This window comes from Microplitis mediator, chromosome 10 (genome assembly GCF_029852145.1).
Source record: "Microplitis mediator isolate UGA2020A chromosome 10, iyMicMedi2.1, whole genome shotgun sequence".
Classification (NCBI taxonomy): domain Eukaryota; kingdom Metazoa; phylum Arthropoda; class Insecta; order Hymenoptera; family Braconidae; genus Microplitis; species Microplitis mediator.
In genome coordinates this window covers 20,990,007-21,015,483 of record NC_079978.1, presented here as the reverse complement: position 1 = coordinate 21,015,483, position 25,477 = coordinate 20,990,007, and the positions used below count along the sequence as shown (strand labels likewise).

General features: G+C 29.3%; 4 protein-coding genes across 4 annotated transcripts in view; 2 read left to right on the top strand and 2 right to left on the bottom strand.

The window, feature by feature from the left end:
• LOC130676743 (uncharacterized) overlaps positions 1 to 1,135 on the bottom strand; it is a 41,392-nt gene extending 40,257 nt beyond the window's left edge. The window contains exon 1 of the mRNA XM_057483222.1: positions 667 to 1,135. The gene's annotated coding sequence lies outside the window, so the exon portion shown is untranslated. The remainder of the gene's footprint in view (positions 1 to 666) is intronic.
• An 8,764-nt stretch (positions 1,136 to 9,899) lies between these two features.
• On the top strand, positions 9,900 to 14,194 carry LOC130675404 (venom acid phosphatase Acph-1-like). Its single transcript, XM_057481068.1, has 7 exons — positions 9,900 to 10,209; positions 10,751 to 10,858; positions 11,566 to 11,831; positions 11,957 to 12,113; positions 12,207 to 12,330; positions 12,515 to 12,729; positions 12,809 to 14,194. The coding sequence occupies exons 1-7, from the start codon at positions 10,114 to 10,116 to the stop codon at positions 13,076 to 13,078; spliced, it is 1,236 nt and encodes a 411-aa protein (XP_057337051.1). The 5' UTR covers positions 9,900 to 10,113; the 3' UTR covers positions 13,079 to 14,194.
• Positions 14,195 to 18,678: 4,484 nt separating this feature from the next.
• Positions 18,679 to 23,200, top strand: LOC130675403 (RNA-binding protein 34-like). Its single transcript, XM_057481067.1, has 4 exons — positions 18,679 to 18,817; positions 19,070 to 20,455; positions 22,126 to 22,427; positions 22,509 to 23,200. The coding sequence occupies exons 2-4, from the start codon at positions 19,105 to 19,107 to the stop codon at positions 22,713 to 22,715; spliced, it is 1,860 nt and encodes a 619-aa protein (XP_057337050.1). The 5' UTR covers positions 18,679 to 18,817; positions 19,070 to 19,104; the 3' UTR covers positions 22,716 to 23,200.
• A 381-nt stretch (positions 23,201 to 23,581) lies between these two features.
• Positions 23,582 to 25,307, bottom strand: LOC130675405 (putative transferase CAF17 homolog, mitochondrial). Its single transcript, XM_057481069.1, has 2 exons — positions 24,970 to 25,307; positions 23,582 to 24,881 (listed from the first exon to the last, which is right to left on the bottom strand). The coding sequence occupies exon 2, from the start codon at positions 24,830 to 24,832 to the stop codon at positions 23,726 to 23,728; it is 1,107 nt and encodes a 368-aa protein (XP_057337052.1). The 5' UTR covers positions 24,833 to 24,881; positions 24,970 to 25,307; the 3' UTR covers positions 23,582 to 23,725.
• Between the last annotated feature and the right edge of the window lie 170 nt (positions 25,308 to 25,477).

The following is a 25,477-nucleotide window of genomic DNA, read 5'->3' as shown; positions in this document are numbered from 1 at the left end:
TTATTTTATTTTCAATCATAAAATTTTTTTAAATTTTAAAATTTTGATATCATGTAGAAAAAAAGTTTTCTATAATTAAAAAATTATTGAATTCGAAAAGTCACGAATCATTAAAAAACTTTTGAATAGTTAGAAAATTGATGAATAATTCGAAAATTTTCGTATTATTCAAATTTTTAAAATTATTTTAAAATTCGATCCGAATACAATTCGCACACCTCTAAAAACAATGTGAACTCAGAAGCAACACGATAGTGGAAGGTCGTCGACCTGTAAGAGGAGAGGGTCTGGGATTGTGACGGCGAGTTCCTACATGATTTCCTCGTGCGCGCAAAATTTTCGATCGATTTATCTCTAGTCTTTTATCACTCTTATAACGGCGATTCATAGAAATTGTATCACTTCTCATTACTAATAAGCCTCGATTACTAGTAAATCAATTTTTATTATCTATTCGATTCCTAAATTAGTTAAAATAATATCCAATCATGCGACTAGTAATCTTTTTTAATCACTCAACAAAATACTAAATACTATTAGTTCAATGATTTCTTGAATAAATTTATGAGATACCAGTAAAGGCTAAAAAATATAAATTACATGAAAAGTAAAAAAAATAAGCTCTAATATAAAAGGTTTTGTTGAAATAATGATTCAATAAGTCACCTTTAATGTTAGGGGACGAAATGCCCAAAATCATCAAGATAAATATCTCCAAGCTTCTTATATTTATCACAGTAAATATATATATATATATAATATATAATAACAGCTTAATGAACTTGAGATAAATTACATTTTACACTTTTCTAAAAATATTATCTCAAATAAAATGATAATTTTTTGTTAAGAGCAGAAATTTTTTCCCGACGATTAGGAATCGATCTATTTGTGTAAAATCGAACATTAGTCACAGACGACATTACTTAGTCTTTATTATTTTGATATCATAACGTTTTCTTGTTTTGCAGCATTGCATCGAACTCCACATTGCCTATAGCGTCTGTCCTCTGAGATTTTATGGACAGCAAACCACGTGGTTCGATGATATTTACGGGACTTTAAATTATAGAGTGATAATTAGAATAATATTTCTAATCGTCGTGATAATAATGAAATTTATGTTATAAAAGTTGTAATTGATAATAGTAAAAAATAAAATAATTTTAGTATTATCAACGGTCGCGTATCCTTTGGCCCGCCGGTTCGACGATGACTGCGTCGTTTGCGCTGTCTCGCGTTCCTCGCCGGCTCGTCTATCGATTTTTCCGCGCAGCCTCCACAACTCTGAGGAAGAATAAAATCGACGGAGAGAGAAAAGTAAAGTCCTCCGGCTTTCTTCGTCTGCTGGTTCTTGTTCATCTAAATCCTGGTGAGTGAGTCCTTGCACCTGTGGACTTTCGTAGAGCTTGCGTATGTATTAAGGAATGTCTAAATAAAATAAATAAATAGGATCAGCAAGTTAGAGCTGAGATTCATATGATTCATTATTTGTACATCAGAAGCTTTAATATTTTCATTAAATATAAATTAAACTTTTTCATGGTAAAGTATTTATTTTAAATACTTATGAGAGCTTGGTCATTTTTTCATTCATCTTTATTCCACGCGTGAAAAAATCTTTTTATTAAATTTCCCTAATGAAATTTTCTAAAATTTTATATCGAAAATGGTAAAAATTTATAAACTCTTACAGACAGTAATTATTTGAAAAAAAATATTAAATAATAAATATTCATCTAATGAATGAGAGCGTAACTGAGACAGATTAAATATTATTTTTAATGACGAAAATAATCCCGGCGACTGCTGGGCTCGAACCTGGATCCTACCGATTTCAAGTCCTTACTGCTATCTATTGCGCTGGTCCATATACGTAATTTATTTCTAAGTGATATATTTATTGTACAATTATGAGCAATAATTTTCAACAAGTTTCAACTATTCTTCGCGAAACATAGAGAGTGAATTGTCATCATTAATATGTCTATTTTTTCCTATTGTTAGTTTATAAGTTAGACGGTTTTGACGGATGCTTATAACGGGTTGTCTGGTACGAAACTCCTAAGAGTGTTTAAGAGGGGAAAGTAACAGCCAATTGAGGGGAAGAAGCTTATTACAGACAGGCTTATGACGGGTAGTCGACTGTATTTCAATAGTATCTATCAATCCTGATATATATACATATCCTTAAAGCATATAAGATTTACTAAGAATATCAATGTTCCAAAAGGTATTACGTTTTATCCAGTCAAAGGATTTCAGAGAAATATATTTATATCTCTTAACATTTTATCTTGTATCTTTGAGAAAGATGAATAATAAAATTTTTTCTCGCCCGAAAATTGGCTGGTATAGAGTACAGCGATAGTGAATAAATGGGCAAAATCCTTATAGACCTAAAACGAGCAAAATTTGACCGGCCAGACCTAAAAGTTGCTCAAATTTGGTCGATAATTAGGCCTAAAAATAGCCGGAATCTAACTGACCTTAAGGGACAAGTAATTTAACTAATTAGATTAGTAAATAAATTTTTTTAGTCATTTTCAAATAACTCATGCTTTTAAATACATTCACTGTGAAATATTCACTTTATCTATCTAGCTAAAAATACTTTTGAAACACGGTGAGAAAAAAAGTACCACAGACAAACATACGAGCTGTTGCCACAGAGCTTAACTCCTGTGTCTACGGTCGGTTGGATGGATAAAAAACATCACGTCGATTTCTTATTTCCTTCCACTCATCAGTAGTTCTGCTCAGTTTTTGGTCAGACTGAACAAAAGTGATTGATCGGATTTCTTTGATAGAAAATTTTATTAATTTACAAAAAATAATAATACTGTACATTCAACTGTGCACTAAAAAATTAGCGGAGTCAATTTCACTATAAAATCTAAAGAATTTTCAAAATCACAAATAAAAAACTAGACATTTTCTTTTTTGACCTTTAATTTTTTTAATATTAAACAAATTTATTATCTATCAGAAATCTAGATAAACTAATCGAAGAATCAGCGGAAAACTCACTGACGAATTTTTGCGAAATCGCAGTTTTATTGTTAGATAAAATTTTGCAGCTGATTGCAGATTAAAAAAAATGTTTTTTTTTTATTTTATATAGATTTATATCTCTATATATACAATTCCATGACTGAGTTTTGGAAAACAACAAATTACATTATTAATAATTGGAATTAAAAAAAAAAATAAAAACACAAAACTTTTTCGGTGAAATATAAGCACTTTCCTTAGATTAATAATAATTTTTGAGAATTTCTATTTAAAAGTATTGAACTGCAGTAGGAATATTCGGTAGTTTTCAAATATTTATTTTAAAACTAAATTTAATTAACATTCTAATCCAATAATCCTGAAATAAATTTTTATCGTTTTACTGTAAGGATATTTCGTGTGGGTTTATAACTGCATGGTTATTAATGGGAAGTTGTCATTTTTTTTCTTATATTATTTGAAAGAATTGGGGATTACAATAATAAAATAAATTTCAGAATGTCAACTAACTTGGGAAAATAAAAAAGAGATAAATTTATAACTGTGTTCTTTGATAGAATAAATAAAGTTTTGAATGTCTCTGCAAAGTCTTTAATATAAAGTTAGTCCATCTCAGCGGGATAGACTAAAGTGATTGAATCAACAAATGGCAGGAAACCCCACAGGCAATATATCACATCTCTAATAAAGAAATCTATAAAAAGTAACACACTGAGATAATTAATTAATGATTTGATATATCATTTAGATTTGATGTATATCGTAAAAATAATACACGAAAAAATGAAGACAAGAACTACACAGAAAAAGAGGGTTTCTTGCCCCGAAAAATTTTCTTGAAGCAAGAAAAAATTTCTTGCGCCCAAAATATTGTAATAGTTTTTCATGCAGTGACAATGCTGTAATTGTTACAGTTTTAATTGCGAAGCGACGCGGTACTATTCAAAAATATAATAAATGTTCAAATGTATCAATAGTTGCTGACTTCTTTTTCCCGCGCATGTTGAAATTAAATGAGCATTACTAATTATAAGTCCACTACAGTATTTATATTTTAATTAAATGCAATTAACAGTAGAGAAAACAAACAAGAAATATAATATATCCATAATCCTGGCAGGCTTTCCAAAAGTCGATAGAGCCCTAACTAGTAAGTTAGGTCAGTAGGGGAATATGATCGGCCAAGGTCGACGTTTCCCTCATGTGGGGTTTGCGCATTATTTTCCAAGTCCTGATTCGTTCACCATTTTAGCCAAAGTTCAATGTTAAAAGTATTACATTACATGTGAAGCTCGGATGTCGAGGCCGGGTCGACATCAAAGGTTAAACAAATATAAAATAAACAATTTTACTGATCAAAAGACCAAAGCTAATAGCTTTTTGATGGATAAAATTATTTTTATTTTTAGATTTTGGATAAAAGTCTATTCGCTGTAAACAATGTGCAAATAAGTTCAAACGAACTTTGTACTGTATATTGTTTTCAAGCTTTTTTTTTATTTAACTCAACTTCATTCACCTAATAATCAAGTTATATCTCTATTACAATCTGAGTTTGAAACTCATCAGTAACTTCACAGAAGGAATTACTTCAATCAAACTACAAAATTTGAATTAACAAAGTTAAAAAATTTAAAAATCAACTCTCGATCAAATTAAATAATCCCTATACGATATCCGAATAGTTCCTATAAAATTATAGTAATTGTTACTATACATTATGGTAATGATTTCCATAATTTATGGTATAGTTGCCACAATCTAATGGTAACCATTACTATATGTAACGAACATTTATCATAACTTCCTCTCAGTGTTGATATTTTACAACAAATTAACACACTGGTATTAACAATTGAATATGTTTTTCTTCACATAAAAATTATAAAAGTGAAACGATGTAATGTTACATCAGTTTTGAGAATGTTGACGAAAACTGATCAAATAAAAATGGAGCACGCGAAACTTTTAACGTTTGAGGTGTGTAAAAAGAATAAAGAAATTTAAATGTTTTGTTGAATCACGTTCAAAAGACATTAAAAAGTCATCGAGTGTGGATAAAAAACGTATAAGAGGATAATCTATACGGTTATTTTTTTCTTGTTTAAAAATTCTTTAAAGAAACTGAAGGAAAGGAAAATAAAAAAATTGGATGTGTCAAACTGGGTTAAACATAAGCGAGTTTATGTACACTTGGTACATCGCAACACATGCTTTTTTACTGAGCATTGTCTTCTTTATACATGATGTAAGATGGCCCTCGATAGAGTCTCGATGATACGTGACCTGAAATATTGCTAAAATTTTTATATCGTGCCAATATGAACAGAATTTTCCTAACAAGGGATTTTACAAATTAATATTTATTTAAATTTAAATTTAAAGTAGGAAAATTTTCTCATTGCTCCGAAATTAAGCCGAAAATTTTCAATAACAATTTAAAAAAAAAAAAATTGCTCATTTGAACGGCTGTTAAAAGGTTGATGACATGTGTCTGAGGAGGAAAAGTCTGTGCGCTCATGCGCCGCTTAGTGGTGACTCCTGAAATTATTTGGCGTAGTTTTAGAAGTTGAGGATTTATCTATCGAGGGCGAATAGGAGTGCGTATTTTACTGCTGTAATACTAATGTATTAACGGAACATAAAAATATCTCATACAACTGAAATTAATCGTAATTTTGTAACTTTAATTAAAGTATATATAATTTACATAAATCAAAGTACTTTGATAACAATCCGATATTCCGTTAAGCATCGGAATTTATAGTAAAGTCATTTATTCGACACCTGCCGATACATTTATTCAATTCCATTTTATATCAGATCTTAGTCACTGTCTGCTTCTTTTTCTTTATCATGTCATTTTCTATTATGTGTCACTTTCTTACTTGTTTGTCAAATGCTTAGAGTGCAACGTTCTAAAGAAAATGTCTATTGAGATAACCACTACTATATTCCATTGTAAGTCACAACTCTACAAATGCGACAGTTCACTATACTACTATAGTTGTAGACTGCTTTGGGAGTTCGTTACCCTGTCAACTTACAGAATATATATATATATAGAGAAGTATGATAATAGGAAATAATAGAAAAAGGGAGAGTATGATTTGGTTGAAGTGATAAAACACTTCTTAATGAAAATAAATAATATGTCGAGGAGAAAGATAATATTCAATTAATTTGACGAACTTAAAAATGCTTCTGTATGATGAACGGTGTGGCTCAATGGATAGATAAATTGGACGGGATATGGCATAGGCTCGGGTAGCTAATCGGGAAGAACACTCGGTGCGTAACCGACATGATCTGGGTTCGACTCCCAGTTCAGACTATCCAAATTTTTCTCAGTTTATCTATAAACTTTTCATTGAGACTTCGAATGGAAGAAAATTTGGTAGTGAGTTTTTTTATAAAGTAACAAAAGCCATAAATGACTCGTGTGAATACCACCTTCATAAATATCGGGAAATAAGTGTCGATTTTGCATATGATTATGTAACTAATAAATTCATATATGATTATATATTAATTAATAACAATATTTAAGGATTCATTTATTCATGACTTTTATTTAAATTTCTTGCTTTGCAGAATAATCTTGACTATACAAAGCTATTACCAACAGTTGAGTTAATAAAACTTTTTATTTATAATTATCTTTATTTATATTTAATCGAATAAATGTAATAATCCAAGATAAAGGCGATAATTCAGTCATTTGTTGTTTTATAAACCTTGAATGTATAATTATATAAATATATATAGACTCGGATGTCTACTATACGTAAAATAATAAAAATTATCTTTCATTTTATATAATGCATTAATTATTCATGTGAACAAGAATGAATGAAATTTATCGAATTAATTATACGGCATGAGCGCACCTTTAGTAAAATGGCAAATAATAATAATTAATTTTAAATAAAATGGATGGATCTCATAATGAACAGACGAAGCGATTAAAATGAACATTCTTCAAAGATAACGTAATAATTACCTGAAATTATGCGATATACGCCCATAATTTCGGAAACAATCATCATAAGTTTATAGGAATTATTCCTTTATTGTATAGGAATTTAACTTATATAAATAGGAATAGTTACCATAATTAATATGGATGCCATTCCCATGTTATATTGTAATTGTGATCATAAATTTTTTTTCGTGTATAATAATTTTGAGTCATTAATCTTAAAGATTTGAAATTGTTGTCAATTTAATGAAAATTAAAAATTGCTAAGTAGTAAACTTTATATTAAAAGAGTTTCTCGATATCATTTATATCGACTATTTCTTATTCACTTCAACAATCAATTGGAACAAATTGGCTCAATATGCGGTAACAACTTAGTCCCGCACAGGGGTTTCAAGTTCTGTTTAAATTTAATATAGAAAGTATTATTTATTGAAAAACATGTTGTTAAAATTTTAAATTGATCTCGAAACCATAATAAAGTAAATTTATTATTTTAATTCATTATTCATACAACAAATAATTATTTTTCCCATAAATATTTGCTATTTTTTTAAAATCGAAACTTTTAGCCCCGTTCTTCCCTACGGGCATCAACAATGGGCATAAAACTAATTAAACGCTCTTATTGCTCCAAGGTATCATGCAAGAGCGTGTAGCACTTTTCAATTTTACCAATTGATATTTTTATAAAAGGTTAGAAAAAAATTGTTATTTATTAATTTAATGTTCATATAAATTTTATTGTATCAGGATTCTCAGAGAAGTTTTCTGATATAACGCTAGCACATAAAAGTGAAGGAAAAAAATTTATACTTAAAAAACTGCGTCCGTGGTCTAGGATTTCTCTACTCTCTTAAAATGAACCAGTGAAATTTCACTGATTCTCCAGTGGAATACACTGATTCACCAGTGAATAAAAGTTTACTGGTGGAATCAGTGGAATTTTACTGGTTCATTTTAAGAGAGTACGCTGTTAGTACGGTAACTTTTTTGTCTACAGGAATATTTTTTAAGTTCGGAAATATTTTTAATATCCCGCCATGAAAATTGATTACGGTCTGAGTTTCTGAACTTGAATTTTCAATGAAATTTCAAGATCTAACCGTTCTAAAGAGATAAAAAATAGACTATGAGACTTTTTTAACAAAAAGACGAAAATTTAACATCTACAAATAGGGGAAGGGGGGGCAAAACGGGATACTTAACGAAAAATTTAGTTTTTAGGGACATAAATATCGTAAATTGGCTTCATTTTGATTCTATTTGAAATAAATATAACGAATTTTAGACTGCCATCAGAAAAAAAATTTTTATTTTCTGCGGGCAAAATGGGATACCCCAAAAAAAAGTAAATTTTTTTTTTTTTTTTTTCAAGTGAATAAAATTGATGTAATAATGTCTTTCTAAATTGATGTAAGTAATAAAATTTACTCTCAACATATTTTTAAAAAAGTTCTTCCTTGTTATTTCTTTTCAAAATTTGAAATTGGCGCCAATATTATACTTTTCGCAAAAAATATAAAAATGTTTTTTTTTAGCTTTTAATAGTGTAAAATGATACTAGATGTCATTTTTGACCATTTTCGAAAGTTTTTCGAGAAAAAAAAATTTTGACGAAATTTTGAGGGTATCCCATTTTGCCAGCCTATCCCGTTTTGCCCCACCCCCCTTCCCCTAAAGAGAAATTTATGGCAGTGATTAAAATATACTATGGGAATGGTAACAATAAAAATTTTCACCCTTATGAAGTTAAAGAAGTTGACTTTTCATTTTCCATCATTAATATAATTCCGTTGAGCCACAAACTGTCATATGACTGACATCATCTATACCGCGATCGTATTCAAATCCGCAATCGGATATTTTTTTACTCTTTTTAAAAATAAATAACTTTTTAAAATACATAAACAGTACCAAATATTAGTAGATGAAACTGCAAATATTTGCTTGGAGTATTTGGTTTTAATTAATACTATACATTTATATTCATATTTTAGCTCAATACGCTTTCAATTTATCAAATGACGTCGTTCGAAAGAATTTATACTGTATCGATAATTTAATTACTATTTTGCGAGAATGTTGACTGACCTGTGTAAAATAAGCATTGTTTAAGTTATTAATAACAAATTTATAAATTAATAAGAGAAATAAAAATACTAATTAAATTTGAAAAAAAATCATACATTTATTTACTACGATTCAATGTGTAATGAACCATGAGCAGTAATAATTTTATACGTTTCCATAGTTATAGCCATTTATTTAAAAACCCACATTAAATAAGCAAGCGCATCGATAGGTTACACTGTAAATAATTGGGAGTGAATACGGATTTTATTTAAATTCGAAATCATTCCGTGACAGCTGCTTAGAATTTTTTAAAATTATTTCGCGTGAATTTATGTAAAAGGGGCTCGTAATTACTTCCGTACTCAATATAAATGTCGAAATATAAAAGACCTGACCTCACTATGTATTATAGTAATTTACTGTTCGCGTTTTTACTGCGATTTCACTTTGCGGAGTTTTTTTTCTGATTAATATATTTTCCAAAACTCCCTTTCGGAGTGAAATTCACTCCGAGGGGATTAAATATGTAAAAAATCATCGACTCTGGATTAACTCCGTTAACTGGATAAATTTTTACAGTGTATTAGATAAATTAATATATGTCAGATTTCTAAATAAATTGTAATTCACTAATGCTATTAATGATCAATTAGTAGTCATTTCCTATATTTTCTTATTCATCTGTCTTACATATCACACTACATAATACATACTAATAAACTTTGTTATCTAATTTATAATTGTTAATCTGCATTTCATCATCAGTCATGAAGAGAACCAATGAAGTAAACAGTTCTCGTATAAACCTGTATTATTCTTTAGAATCCCCACTCGGGATTTACCTTCTCATCGAGACTGAGTCGGATATAGCTATAATATCATATCGCTCTAAACACTTGTAATGTAACGACGTAACAACTTTTTTTTTACGTATTTACGAAAAAAAATTAATTAACAAACCGTTTTGTTTCTAGTCTAACTTTTTATTTTTAAGTGTGAGTTTTGAGTAAATATTACTTGTTCATAATTATTAATATATCATGTCTCTTTGGTGGATTAAATTTTTCAAGATTATCATCATCCAAGGACTCATTGGAATTGTCAGATCTGACGCAGAAATAAAACTATTGCACGTGGTAATTTTAAATTAAAAATTAACATTTTTTTTATTTTACTGCAGTAACATATTTCTTAATAAATTTTTATCTATTAACAATAATTTATTTCAATACAAAAATTATAATTCTTCCTAAATAACTTGTTATCAATAGAAATCTCATATTTTTATTACACGTCTGCAATAAAGTGACGTTTAAATATGACATTATTTGTACTTTGTAAATTTTCCTTAATAAAATTTATGAAAACTTTATTAATATAAAATATATCTTCACAAAACATGACTGGAAAATACAATGAAATTAGAAAAATTTTTAGCAATTTAATTTTATAAACAAAATTCAAATTTAATCGTTTTTTTGATAAAATTTGTGAAATAGTAAAAATAAACAGTATATATTGTACAGGCTTTTTCGTTAGTAATAAACTATTTTATATAAAAGAATATGATATAAAACTTAAATAAATAAAAATAAACGCTTCGGTCATAAAGTGTGATAAGAATAAAATTAATTGTTAGGCTGTTGATGATATATATATATATATATACTTTTTTAGCTTTTTCGACATGGTGATAAAGTGCCTCATAAAGAGTTTCAAAACTACCCAACAGACCCACATGGAAATCATTCATATTACCCCATGGATAGCGGAGACCTAACAAACGTAAGTAATTACCTTATGGTTATATAAATATTTTTACTTCGTACACGCAGATAATTTTGTAGTGAAAATTACCCAAAAATTTAAAGTAGCAGTAGGACAACTCGATATTTTTGAAAAGTATACTATTTGTTTCTGTAATTTGTAGTAAAATTTCACTACAATAGGAGAAGGGGGCAAAATGAGCTTACATTTCTATTAAGAAACTTACTCTCGTAAATTTGAAATAGTGACAATTTACTGTATGCTAGTGAAAAGTACGTCACTAATTCAAATAATGGTATACTTTTCACTAGCAATAAGTGACTATTCACTGCCAAATAATGATTTTCACTAATTTGTTTTTAAAGAGTATCAATTTGAATTTGAAAATTCCCATTATTTTGATACTTTATCTCTGGCGATATTCATATATCTTTTGACGATCAAATTATAAAACATACAGAATATGTTAAAAACATATTTTATGAGCTAATTAAAAATATTTTTTTTCTGCATTTAATTGGGCTACAAACAGCATATATTTTATATTTTTATTTTTCATGGCTATCGTCCCTGAGTGATTAACGTACCAATTTAAACATTTAACAAGCTTATCAATTAAAATATAAATATTTTTGTGCTCATGTTTAATTATTGTCGTAACTAATCAGTAATCACTGTCTCAATCGGAACTTTTTAAAAACTTGTGTTATTAAATTTATAATTAGGAAGGAAAATTACGAGAATATAAAATCGGGGAAGTTCTGCGAGAAAAATATGGCAGGTTTTTAGGGCCATATTACCAGCCTAGTTTGATTTTTGGCCGTTCGACGGACGTTCCTAGAACTCAGATGTCCTTAGAACTTGTTCTCGCAGGATTATTTCCTCCAACTGGTGAACAAATTTGGAATCCACATTTGCCCTGGATTCCCGTGTCAACCGTTTCTGTACCAAATGAACAAGACAGTTTGCTTTTCCCACATCACTGCCCGGAGTAAGTGTACATAGAACTGAGAACATGACTATTATCCTTTTAATTATTTTAGCTCTCCTCTATAAATTATAATAAAAATAAATAAATATTCAAATCTTGGCGATAAAATTTTTTTTAATCTCAAGGTACGTCAAAGAGTACAAAAATTTTTTGGAACAAGACATTACGAAAAATATGATAAACAAACATAAAGAAGTGATGAAATATTTAACTGATAATACTGGCAAACAGGTTGACCAAACTTCTGCGGTTTACTATTTGTATAATTTATTTAATGAACAGGTATTCATTTATTCAATTATACAAGAATTTAATATTTGTAAATATATATAATTAATTTATTTGTTTATTAATTTAAATAACTGATATATTTAGATTGCACAAAATTTAACGTTACCAGAATGGACAAAAAATGTATATCCAAATTCTATGAAAGAAATAACAGAATTGGATTTTAATCTCAGATCATATACAAATAAATTAAAGCGTTTAAATGGAGGTATGTTTTTTTTATATGAGTGATTTTTTTTCTAAACTCTGGAAAATTCGTATTCTCTCCCGATTTTTTTGCGGTGTATTATATTGATGACTCTTAAAATCTCAAATTTTTTTTTATTCATTTGACTTTACAACCCATAAATTTATTTGTATCTAGAATTATTTTTTGTTTTGTTTATTTTCAGGCATTTTACTGCACGAGATAACAGAAGGAATGAAAGCATTGAGAGATGGAGTATTACAACCACATGAGAGAAAAGCTTTTTTTTATTCAGCTCATGAGTTGAATGTAGCTGCTGCAGCCAGAGCGCTCGGTACTAATGATCCAATATTACCATTGTATGGTTCCACTATCATATTTGAGACTCTCAAAGATGAGCATAACAATTATTTTATTAAAGTAAATTTTCACAAATTTTTAATGAACAGTTTTATTTTTTTTGACTTCTTCTTTTATACATTTAATTCAACAAATTCAGGTACAATTATGGACTGGAGTAACGGAACAATTTATTACGCAAACGATACCAGGATGCACTGAACTTTGTCCACTTGATCAGTTTTTGGAACTTCTCCGTGATGTTATCGCTACAGATGAAGAAGCAGATTGTTATGGTTTGAAAAAAAATGAAAAAAAAAATCTCAAAGAATCCAAAGCTTCATCGAGCAGCAGATGTAATTTTAACGCAACTAATATATTTATTTTCCTGGTTTCGTTCTCGTTAAAATTCTTTAATATTTTAATTTAAAACTACAAATAAACATTTTTAATCAAAGGATGTATAGTCGACCCGTTATAAGCTTCTTCCCCTAAATCAGTAGTTACTGAGTCCGAAAACTGGAAGTTTTTTCAGTCCTAATAAAATTTTTGTCTTCAATTTATAGTGCAAAATATTTCTTGGTCCAAGAAAAATTTTTTTTTTTGTCCAGGTTCAAAATTTCTGATACAATTAAAAAGTTTTATTGAGCATTATGTTCGTCAATAAAATTATTATCATTAGTGTAATTAAACAGCAGAAAAATCAGCAGTCGCGTCTGTAATAAAACGTCGATATGACGTTCAAAATCATGGAAAATAAAAGCGGCTTATAACGGGTAGTCGATAACAAAACTAAGCGCACGTTAGTGGGGAACCTGAAATTACAAGCGAAAATTTCCCCTACATTCCCTAGAACAAGCTTATGACGGATAGTCGACGGTAGTAAAAATATTCGAGTGGGATGAACAGATAAATGAAATTATTGAACGTCAGAGTTAAGTAGCAAAGCATATATTTAAAGCTAATCGATAAGTCTATTCCTCTTGAGGCGAAAGGTTCAAACACCTTGTTTAACCTGATAATATCGAACTTTAAATTACCTTGTTATATAAATGTAAAATAAGAAAAAAGTCATTTCTTTATCAATTTAATTATTAAAAAATAATTTTTATTTTTATAAGCTGATAAAAAATTAAACGAAGACCGTAAATTTACAATCAACAGGTGAGGAAAACATTTAGGCACCAGTTGTTTTGAAACAATGAATTATTTTTCGCGGCTGGTGAATGCTGACATTATGTGCTCTATGTCTTTTGGGCTTGGCCAGGCGACAAAAGTCAAGAGTAGAAAACCAAGCCTTGTTCTTGTACTGGTGAATGCTTAGTTCCCTTAAGAATAGACCAGCTTGCATCAGCGAGTGTGAAAAGGCATATTCCAATTCATGAATGTCTGAAGTAGCTAAAAATAAAAAACAAATATTATATATATATTTTTTAAGTCTTTTTATTTTAATCCATAAATTTTATGTTAAAAATTACTATTTTTTTTTGTAAAGCTTTTGTATCGAAGAGTTAAATAAAATACATTAATATATTCATAACTAGCTAATAAATAATTAAATTTATAATACTTAACATGTTTATTGATACATTTATTCTTTTATAAGTATTTATAATTATTCATTTAAAGTGTAACAGGATTTCATTTGAATTTAGTATAATAATAATAATATGGTAGAATGTCATATTGATTTTTAAAAAACAGTGTGACATAAATATTAGCAATGAAGTAACGTTATAAGGAAGTTCATAACAATACTGGATACATTCTCAATCGTTGATATGAAAGGATCGACGAACAAGGACATTGCTTACATTTTATATGGCCTCGAGTACACGGCCGATCTACATCTACTTATACTCTCTTTACTCTTTAATTATATTTTTTTCTCTCGCAGTGCAACGTGCCAAGATCCGGATAAATTTATATGTATATAAACTCGTAAACCAAATTCCTGCAGAAATTTAAAGACATTACAGGCTCTATAGAAGATATGGGTGAGTTGGTCACTCCACAGTGTACGACCGGTTATTTGTTTACCTCATAATTTTTCTAAAGACTGTAGATTAACATTGAGAAGAAAAAATTGCCCTAGCCACCCCTAATTTTAAAGCAATTAGTAATAATATGAATGTTTTCCTCTATGCTAATATATACGTCAATGTCACCGAAGTGACAGTAAAAAGCTTCGGAATAATTAGATAAGTATTTAGTAGCTTAGTCTATGATCATAGTAATGACCTCTTCAATACGAAAAAGGCTAAATTTGGCCAAAATCTCACAGAAACTGTAGAATTTTATAAGAATACGCCGAAAAATCTCTGAAAATACGCCTAAATCTCATTATTCCCTAACAGACCCAAATTACGGTAAATTACGGTAAATCCACCGTAAATTACGGTAATCCACCGTAAAATACCGATTTACCGTAAATTACGGTGGTTTTACCGTAATTTACGGTGGATTTACCGTAAAATACGGAAATACGGTAATCCACCGTAAATTACGGTAATTCGGTAATCCACCCGAATTTTTTTACGGTAGATTTATCGTATTCGACGGTAAATTTACGGTATACCCGCCGTAATTTACGGTTATCCACCGTAAAGTACCGATTTACCGTAAATTACGGTGGATTTACCGCAATTTACGGTAAATCTACTCGAATTTTACGGTATTCTACGGTAGATTTACGGTAAAAATACCGTGAATTTACGGTAACTCAGGTCTGCTAGGGTTACTAATAAACAAGCCAGAAATTGACCAAAATTTGGCCAATAAATTGAGTCGGCCTATTTTCGACAGTCATCGGCTAAATTTCGACGATTTTCAGACCTAATTATCGGCCGGAAAAAAATTATTACTACTTTTTTTGGCTTGACATTTTTCTACCCGGGTAACACATCAATGTTTCTACCCTCTTATTAATGTTTCTATTAATATTCGTTTCAATGATGTGTCAAATAACTTAAAAAAACATTTATATCACTTAAATTGATTTTTTTGAAAAAACATTACGTAATTGTCCATAAAATGAACAATTCTAGACACAAATGAAAATTTTTCAGTATTTACATTGAAAATGATGTAATATACAATAATAAATTTTTATGAATTATTTAATACACCACCACCATGTTAATTTGAATATGGAAATTATAAATATATATGTGTCTGTGTTACATGATATTAAAAAATAAGTTTATCAATAAAAAATGTATACATTATTTTCATCATTGCATAATATCTTATAATAATACAAGCAAGTTATTTTTAAATTATTTTTTGAGTGACAAACGATTGATTATTTTTTGTCTTCAAGTGCATAAAATGCATTAGAATAATATTTTTAAATAATTATAATTATTTATATATAAATTACAAGAATTTTTTTTTAATACTAAAATAATATTTCATTAAACTATTTTTTTTTTTTTTAATGCTGTACTTGAATTTATTTCTTTTCCAATAATAGTAAATAACTTTATAGAATGTTTTATTATCAATTAAAATTATTTTTAAATATTTGTTAGATAATATTTACTATACATAAAAAAAAGAACTTGTTTTTAAATCCAAATTAATTTCTCAAAAAAAAAAAATAAGAATAGTATACAATGTTTGTATACATTTATAATCAGTAAAATCTCATATAAACTAAATTCTCCGTCGAATTCGTAGAAAAAAAAGAGAAAATCCAACTATATCACTTAGGAATGAAATGAAGATTTGATAAATCGACAAGTTATTGACACTTAGATACCCACTGGATACCTCTCACTCTTATTAACGTCTCGACTCTCCGTGTATGATAAGATCTACTCTCTGTAAATTCAATTTCCTAAATTTCAACCCCGCAAGAGTTGATTTTATCATTAAAAATAAAATTTTGACAGAGATAGCGTAGAAGCACCTGCCAGTGTAAAATGATCTTTGTTGAAGTGAATTTAGATCTAAACTTGAGCGCGAAATTCAGATCGTGATACAAATATGACTTTATCATGAATTTGCTACAACTTTTGCCTAGTAAATCCATATCGATACTGAAATTAATTTATGTGTTTGAATTGAACTTGAAATTACTTTGATAGAAAATCGGCTGAATTTTTAATGATATTAAACCTTTTTTCAAATTTTTAAATTCAAAAACTTTAAATAACGAATCACTTTGATAGAAATTTTGTCGTGATTAAAGTTGTTGGGGCAAATTCATAATGAAAGTCATATTTGTGTCACGATCTGAGTTTCAGGATGAAATATAGATCTAAGTTCATTGTATAATTCACCATTCGCGGACACTACATCATTTTATTTTCATATATAAATAATCCAAAAAATTTTGTGACTAAATAAGTTTATGTAAAGTTTTTTTGAATATACAGTATAAAGATCGATCATGTCTTTGCAAATTGTATAAATCGCCTTATAAAAATTCTTAAAGTGTTCAAAGCCGGTAGTCATACTCTGTATGCATCGTACTTGAGTAGAATAGTTTAAAATCTCAATAAGTCCAAATAAATCGAATATAAGCTTTGCATAAAAAAACTCATTATTATTTTTATTTTTTACGTAGAAAAAAACATGTACCAATTTTACTAAATTTGAATCAAATTTAAAAAACAAAAAATTTTTTTGCTAAATTCTCAATTTACATTTCGAATTTTTTTAAATGGAAAAGTATAAGTAGCGCGACTATTAATTTTTTTTAAAATCTGTCGATTTTTTCAAATCTTCAATACTTATTTTAATCAGAAATATGTAAAATCGAATAGTGGACGTTTCATATTGAAAACCTAAATATCCTTTTTAAAATAATGGGTGCATTCGGAAGTGCTCTAGCTCTAGCTCTCGCTATAAGGCAACGCTTGGCTAGAGCTAGAGCATTTCTGAATACATCCAGACTAAAAAATATAATCGAAATTTTTTATTTTTATTAATAATTCAATAATTAATCTTATTTTGTGCGGTAAATTTAAATATTTAAAGAACAAATTATTAGAAACTAGAGAAAAAGAAAAAATCGCAAGTCAAAATAAAGTGGTGGCAAAATATAATAGAAAAAAATGAGGGAAAACCGTCAGTGATTCACCCTCGGTGCTTTCGCGCTTGAGGTGTGCAATATACAAAATATTAGAAAAAAAAAAACACTTAAGTGTTTGAACAAACCTTGGCGGCGAAATAATATGCAGAAGGGTGTCCTAACACACTTGGAGATTTAATTTAAATTGCTCCAAGTGTATTGCAGCTAAAAAAACGTCACTTAACTGCTATTTCCCACCAGACGATGCCAGATGATTTTGCTCAGGAACTAGGAAGTTGTCAGCATCAGCCATCAGCAACACTTTACACTACCACTGAACACTTAACTGCACCACAGACACTTTGCACAATTTAAATTAATAAAAGATGAATTTTACAATCACTGCACAATTTTGCACGATTTAATTAATACTGTATTTTATTTCAAACGTAAAAGAAGGATCTGGACTACTACTGCCATTGTTGATGATACTGACTGCCGCTATCGAACCGTCAGCTGATACAAAGCAATCGATTTTGCGATTCATCGACCGCCCCCACTCGAGCAAAAATTTGAACGTCGAATACAGCGACGCGCAGTAGCGTCAGCTTAGCGCGAAATTTCAAAATTTAAATTTGATAATTTTATTAATAATTATTTGTGTCAATAATTATGTTAATTGGCATTTCCAAATGCGCCCAATAATATAAATGACAACTGATAGATTTCGAATTTTAAAGTTGACATCAGTTTGCAGTCAAAGTACCAGGAATGTATTTTTAACGTGCATGCGCAGACTAAAGTAAGCAACTTCCGGTTTAAATATTTGTATTTTGATGATATCGATCATAAATTAATAAAGTAAATAATTATGCGACACCACAATAACTAATAATTATTTTTTTTTTAATTTTGAAAATTATTCTAACCAGAAATTTTTGTAATTGATAATAAAAAATTTTATTTATTGAACAGTAAGAAATTTAAATAGAGGTCGCTGCGATCTCTCAACTAAATTATCTCTCAATGGCCGTCACACATTTTCCGGCTTCTGTTCCAACGAGTTTTGCGGCATTTATCACTTACAGTAATTACTTGTAGTAAAACGTTTCTCAATTTCCACCGATTATTTTAATTTATTAAAAAAAGGTATTTATTTAATTTATAACACTATTATATATATTAATTAATTAATTATTATCTCATTATTTAAATTAATTAAATTATTTATTCTATCGTATTTTGTACTTGGGTTGAAAATCGATGGCGTGCTACACGTGGTCAAGAAAATATTTAATATTTTGAATATTAATTCAATTTTATTTAAATAAATAAAGTCATATAATTAAATTATTTAAATATCGAAATAATATTTTTAACAAATCAATTTCTTTGTTACAGTTTACGGTCTTTGAGTAATAAACAGAAAAAAAAACATGGCGATTCCTAAAGGCGCACAAAAAGCGGGTAAAGTGCAACCGGCAAAGTCGATTCAGGAGGGTCAGATTAAAAAAAATAAAAAACAAAAATTCAAGCAAACGCCCAAAGGAAAAGTTCAGCTGATCCATAATAAAAAAAATGGCAACGCTAATTCTCAAAAAATAGTCGATAATAATTCACCTAAAAAATTAATCAAAACTGAGGTTAACAATTCGAACAAAAAACAAGTCGACAATAAAAATTCTGCGAATAACTCAAATAAGAAACAAGTCCAGAAGAAAAAAAATGAAGCTTCAAAAAAAGCAAAAGAAGAGGAAGAAGATTCTGACGATGACATCAATGAAGGAGTTTCAATCCCTGAAGAAATGAGTGGCTTGGAAGAAGACGATGACGATGACGACGATGATGATGCGTCGTCTGATGATCAAAAAGTAAACCTTTTAGGCGAGAGCTTAGCTGAGGACTCTGATGACGACGATGATGATTTCGAAGCAGACAGTGATGCTGAAGAATCACCTAAAGCTAAAAAAGGAGTAAAAATGTTCAAAGGACTGAAGGCTGAGGTTAAAAAAGAATCTGAGGAAGAGGATGATGACGACGACGATGATGATGACGACGACGACGATGACGATGATGAAGATGAAGAAATGGATCAGAGTGAAACGTCTATGAATGTGTCTATGAGTACAGATGGTGACGAGGATGATGACGATGACGATGACGACGACGATGATGATGACGACGACGATGATGATGATGATGATAGCGAAGATGATGCACCAGGATTGAAAGATCTTCTTGGTAACAGTTTAGTTGATGAAGACGATGATGAAGATTTCGAAGGCAACGACGACGATGATGATGAGGATGAAGACATTGATGAAAGTGAAGACGAAGAAGATGAGCCACAGAACACCAGTACACAAAGTAACAACTCATCATCCCTCTCTACAGGATCCACTGACGACGCAAATCGGTTGAGTGCCGAAGAAAAAGCAGATCAAGACAAAAGATCTATCTACGTCGGAAACGTCCCCAATGACATCAAAGAATCGCGTCTGAAGGCCGAATTCAATAAGTTTGGTCCCATCCAAAGTCTTCGTGTGAGAGGCGTCGTTCCAGAATCTCCGAAGATGTCTTTAAAAGTAGCAGCTATCAAGAAGAAGTTCCACAAAAAATGCAAGACTATCTGTGTATACATCATATACAAGTCCGAAGAGTCTGCTGTTAAAGCTCTGTCGATGAATGGAAAACAGCTTGAAGGAAATTATTTGAGAGTTGACCGAGTTAAGCAAGAGAAAAAAAGAGACCCAAAAAAATCAGTATTCGTGGGCAATTTACCTTTTGGTAAGTAAAATATCTGTCTACCCGTTATAAGCCTCTTTCCCTCAATCAGTAGTTACTCAGTCCAATGCACCCCACACTTCACTCTAAGGAGTTTTGCATCAGACAACTTTCAAGCCTCCATTAAAATTCTGTAAATTATTTATTTAAAAAAAATACAATTAAATATTGAATAAAAATTAATAAAGTTTTTCAGACAAATTATAAACATTAGTGAACATTTAGACATTCACTCACATACAATTACTGCATAAAAAAAAAGAATAACTTGGCTCCAAAAATTTAAATTCGCTTCAAGAAATTTTTTACATTATAAATTTAAAACAGAAATTATCTAAGGGCTAAAAAAAATTTTCAAGGAAATTTTTCTAGTTCTAATAAAATATTTGTCTTCAATTTACAGTGCAAAATATTTCTTGGCTCAGGAAATCCTTTTTCTCTGCGTAGATATTTTACCTTAAGTAAAATATAATATGATACTGAAGTTAGCAGATGTCTAATAATTTTTGGATTTTTTTTTAGACGATAAACCATAAAAAAAAAATCGGTCTGTCAGTTGACCCTGCGGGCCAGCCCCAAAACTTCCCGCTGTTTTCGAGCTCGCTGAGCTCGAAAACATTATTGTGAATATATTTTCGAGCTCTTCGAGCTCGCAAATACTTTTGTATGCCATTGTTTTGTAAAAAACCATTTTTTAGCATTTCTTTCTTCCACGATATCTCGCGAACGAATCAACCGATTTTGATGGTTGAGGTGGCAATCGACGCGTTTTATCAAGTTCTAAAGCTGGTCGAATTTTGAAATTGATTTACTCAGCCGTTTTTGAGAAATTTCAAAAAAACCAAGGAAAAAATTTTTTTTGAATTCTTTCGTCAACGGTTTCTCTTGAACGAATGAACCGATTTTGATGGTTGAGGTGGCATTCGACGCGGCTTATAGAGTTTTAGAGCTGATTAGATTTTGGAATCAATCCATCGAGCAAATTGGAAGTTATCCAAATAAAACATTTTTGAAAAAATTTTATTTTTGAAATATCTCTGAACGCACCCTACCGATTAAGTTCAAATTTCTACGGCCTCAAGACATTAACAAGCCGCGTCGAATGACACCTCAACGATCAAAATCGGTTCATCCGTTCAAGAGTTATGAATATTTACATACATACATACGTACGTACGTACGTACGTACGTACGTACGTACACACATACATACACTCGGACATCATCGTGAAATTAGTCAGGATAGCTTCCTAGGACCTCGAAACGTCGACATCTGATGGAAATTCGATTTTCGTAAATCGGACCGAAACCAATAACTTCCCGAATTTTTGAAAATTTACAATTTTCTTAGCGGGAAGTTAAAAATATTTGAAAAAATTGCACCTGTAGTTTTTAAAATTTTCTACATGTGCATTTTTTTATTTTATTTTTTTGCAATTGATTTGGTGAAGAACAAAAATTCAAAAATTTTTAAATGTCTGCTAACTTCAGGATCATAATATAATTCATTGTTCATAATTGTAATCATTAATTACATTTAAATTTTCTTAGACAATTTAAAAATTTATCTTATGTCTCCTAGACCAGACTTATGGCGAGTAGTCGACTGTAAAGCAGAAAATAAATATGTTAAAGTTGAAGATTAATTGAAAATTTAAATATTTTTATTATAGATACTGAAGACAATGAACTCTGGGAAATGTTCCTCAAGTGTGGAAAAATCGAAGATGTCAGAACAGTAAGAGACCGTATGACAGGTGCTTGCCGAGGAATTGCCTACATAAACTTTAAATCCGAAGACGCTGCAACTTTGGCCCTTGATATCAATGGTACAGAATTACGTACTCGTGAAATCCGGGTGCAACGCTACCAGCCACAGAGTCCTACTAATTCAAATAAGAAAACCGGCCAAAAACGGAGCTTTAAACAAAGACACCGAGATAATTCTCCTAAAAAAGCCAAAACTAATGAAAACGTAAGTATTTAAATATATGTTTTGTAGTAATTGAATTTGTTAATGTAATTGTAAGATTAATTATTGACTAATTTATTGTAGGCTGGAAATGAGGAGTCAGGAAAACCTAAGGGAATGAAAAAAGAAAAAAAACCCCGGGATTCGAGCGAAGTAGCTTCCAACGATGATTCATTCCAGGGCCAAACGGCAGATGCAAAAAAGAAGGGAAAGAAATTTAACAAATTTGAAAAGAAGAAGAAGAACATGGCTGGAAAATTAATGTCCAAGCCGAAAAAACCTATTTCTTAGTAAGATAGTTTTTAGAGTTGCGTTTTATATTTTAACATTTTAATTTTCAAATTTAATTATATGGATAGAAAAAGGTTTTCGTCTCAATTAAAAAAAAAACTTGAGTGGACTGTATATAATTTTATTGTGAATTATTTTCCATTTTATAATAACGATAAAAAATTGAGATGATAAATATCATGAATCTGTAATTTCATTTGATAGTTTTTTTTTAATTTTTAATTGTTGTGGCAAGTTCATGTAATTATATGTAGCACATTCCTGACAAAATCTTTTACTATAAAAAATACTGCAACCTAAACACACAGATTTATTACATACCGAACAATCACCACCAATTATTAATATTTCACCTCTGTTAGGTAAGGAAAACGGATCTTTCATAATATAACATTCTTCTTTATAAGTTATATCTCGTGCAAAAGGTGGTTTGCTACCTTTGTAATTATATTTTTCAGTTAATAAACATAAACAACATTTAAATATACCGCCCAAGTTTTGTTTTGTCTCGTTAATTTTACAACTCACTGAATTACTTTCAGATTTAGTAACATTTGATGATGAATCAGCTTCTGGATCCATTCTAAAGAACAGGCAAATTAATTTATTCATTTAGATAAAAATAAAAATAAAATATTAGGTAAATAAATTTAAAAATACACAGCAAAAATTATTGTGTTAAAATTTTTTAACGCCGACTATTTGTGATTAATTTCAATTTTAAATTTGTGTTGAAACTTCAATATAAAAAGTTAATTTAACACTTTTTGCATGTCAGTGATGACAAAAAATTTATTTTTTCTAAGTAACACTGAAATATGTTAATTTTAGACAATTTAACGGACCATTTTTAACATACAATATTTTTTACTGCGTACGTGAAACAAAAATTTAAAATTGTTCGTTTATTATTATAAATTAACAGATGTATACATCAAGTATTAATTGTTTATTTAAATTAAAAAAAATTAATAATTAAATCACAATTATTTTCCATTTAAATGGTATCTTTATTTTCCCTCATCAACTTTCAATTTATCTTTCTGACTATCTTTCGGCCACCAAAAAGGTTTACATATATTCAATGATTTATTTAAAATACTCAAACTACTAGCACTTTTGGCTTCAATAATTCTCATTAATCCCAACCCATATTTATTTACAACTCCACGAAATTTACCAACAGATTTTCCATTATCATCAACAATATTTTCGTCATAATTAATATTATCTACAACTGGCTCGCTAAATATCAAAGGCATCAGCCGTTTTCTTACTACTCCTGTATGATGTGTCCGAGCGGTCAACTCTTGGCCAATATAACATCCTTTGTGGAAACTTATTCCATGCAAATAATCCCCATTTATTTCTAAAGGAAACGCTTTACCAGGTGGTAAATCTATCGTGCCCTCAGCTATTCCTAATCTATATCTCATTTCTCTATAACTCAGTGAATTTTTGTCTATTGAAATACCGGGAATTAAATTTTTTATAATCTCATCTTTAGTTACATTTTTATCACTTAAAATTCTGTACCCTAGTTTAGATATTCTCGGGTCTGTGTACATGATGATGTTATCAATTGATTTACTTGTCTTACTATTCAATGATCCACATGGAATTATCTCGCCCTCCAAGACGTTCCTTTTATTCGGCGACTTTATTTCTGTATCAGTTAAATTTAAATTTGTGTCAAACAAAACCCAAACTTTCATCTTATCGACCATCGACTCTACATCTATTTTACGACGGACTCTAAACATAATTAGATGTCTTTGCAATGCATCTATTACATCTGAATCACATTCAATAAAATAAGTTTCCTCATCAAATCCTTTGTAGACAATAGTGTCATACAGTACTCTGCCTTTGGTGTTTAAAAATAGGGCATAAATATTTGTAACCCCATCATCAAAATGCTTCATGTCATTTGTTATTAATCCTTGTAAAAAATAAGATACTTCTTTACCTTTTACTTTAAGTAAATTCCGGTTACTTAAATCCTCCAATGCATGTAATTTTTGTGACGTGCTATTTAATCGTATATTATTTTTAATTACATATTTACTTAATAATAATTTTTTTTGTCTTATCCCGATTAATGGTATCCTGGACATTTTTATTATTTTATTAGCACATTTTTTCAACTTTCCTTTTTCGCGGTTACTAAATATTTCACAAAAATATTTTATTAATGATAAATAAATTATTTAATTAAATGATAAGACAAAAATATATTTGAAAAATTACTTACATAATAATTTAAAAATTTATTTCAAGTAAAATTGTTCATTGATCAATCTAATATTTTTTGAATTATATTTTGTTATAACCAATAATACATAAATTACTTTTCATTTGCAGACTAGATCAAAGTAATTTGAAAAATAATTGAATTTTATTGGTTATGTTGATTTATCAACTAAAATTCTTAAACACGACCAGTGCTGCCAGACCACGATCTGTGATGCTCTCTTCCACGCTCTGAAATCTAACAAAGTTACTATTCGGTTTAATGGACATCATGGGAAGGATCCATTGATGAAAGGACCTGTCGATTTTAGTAGTCGTTCCTTGGTTTGGAGACGCCAAGGTCGGCCTTCCGACACGATATAACATCTTTTTTTTTTTTTTTTTTTACCAAACTTTTTATTAAAAAAATAAGAAAAACTAATAATATCAATAATTGTGTAGACTTTAATTAAAATATTGAACATTTTTTATTTAAATCACTGAATAATTATTATCACAAATATTAACAA

Coding starts and splice junctions, on each gene's coding strand:
- LOC130675404 (XM_057481068.1), top strand. CDS start 10,114: ATGTCTCTTTGGTGGATTAAATTTTTCAAGATTATCATCATCCAAGGA. Junction 10,859..11,565: donor ATAGCGGAGACCTAACAAAC/GTAAGTAATTAC, acceptor ATTTATAATTAG/GAAGGAAAATTACGAGAATA. Junction 12,730..12,808: donor ATAACAATTATTTTATTAAA/GTAAATTTTCAC, acceptor CAACAAATTCAG/GTACAATTATGGACTGGAGT.
- LOC130675403 (XM_057481067.1), top strand. CDS start 19,105: ATGGCGATTCCTAAAGGCGCACAAAAAGCGGGTAAAGTGCAACCGGCA. Junction 20,456..22,125: donor CGTGGGCAATTTACCTTTTG/GTAAGTAAAATA, acceptor TTTTTATTATAG/ATACTGAAGACAATGAACTC. Junction 22,428..22,508: donor AAGCCAAAACTAATGAAAAC/GTAAGTATTTAA, acceptor AATTTATTGTAG/GCTGGAAATGAGGAGTCAGG.
- LOC130675405 (XM_057481069.1), bottom strand. CDS start 24,832: ATGTCCAGGATACCATTAATCGGGATAAGACAAAAAAAATTATTATTA.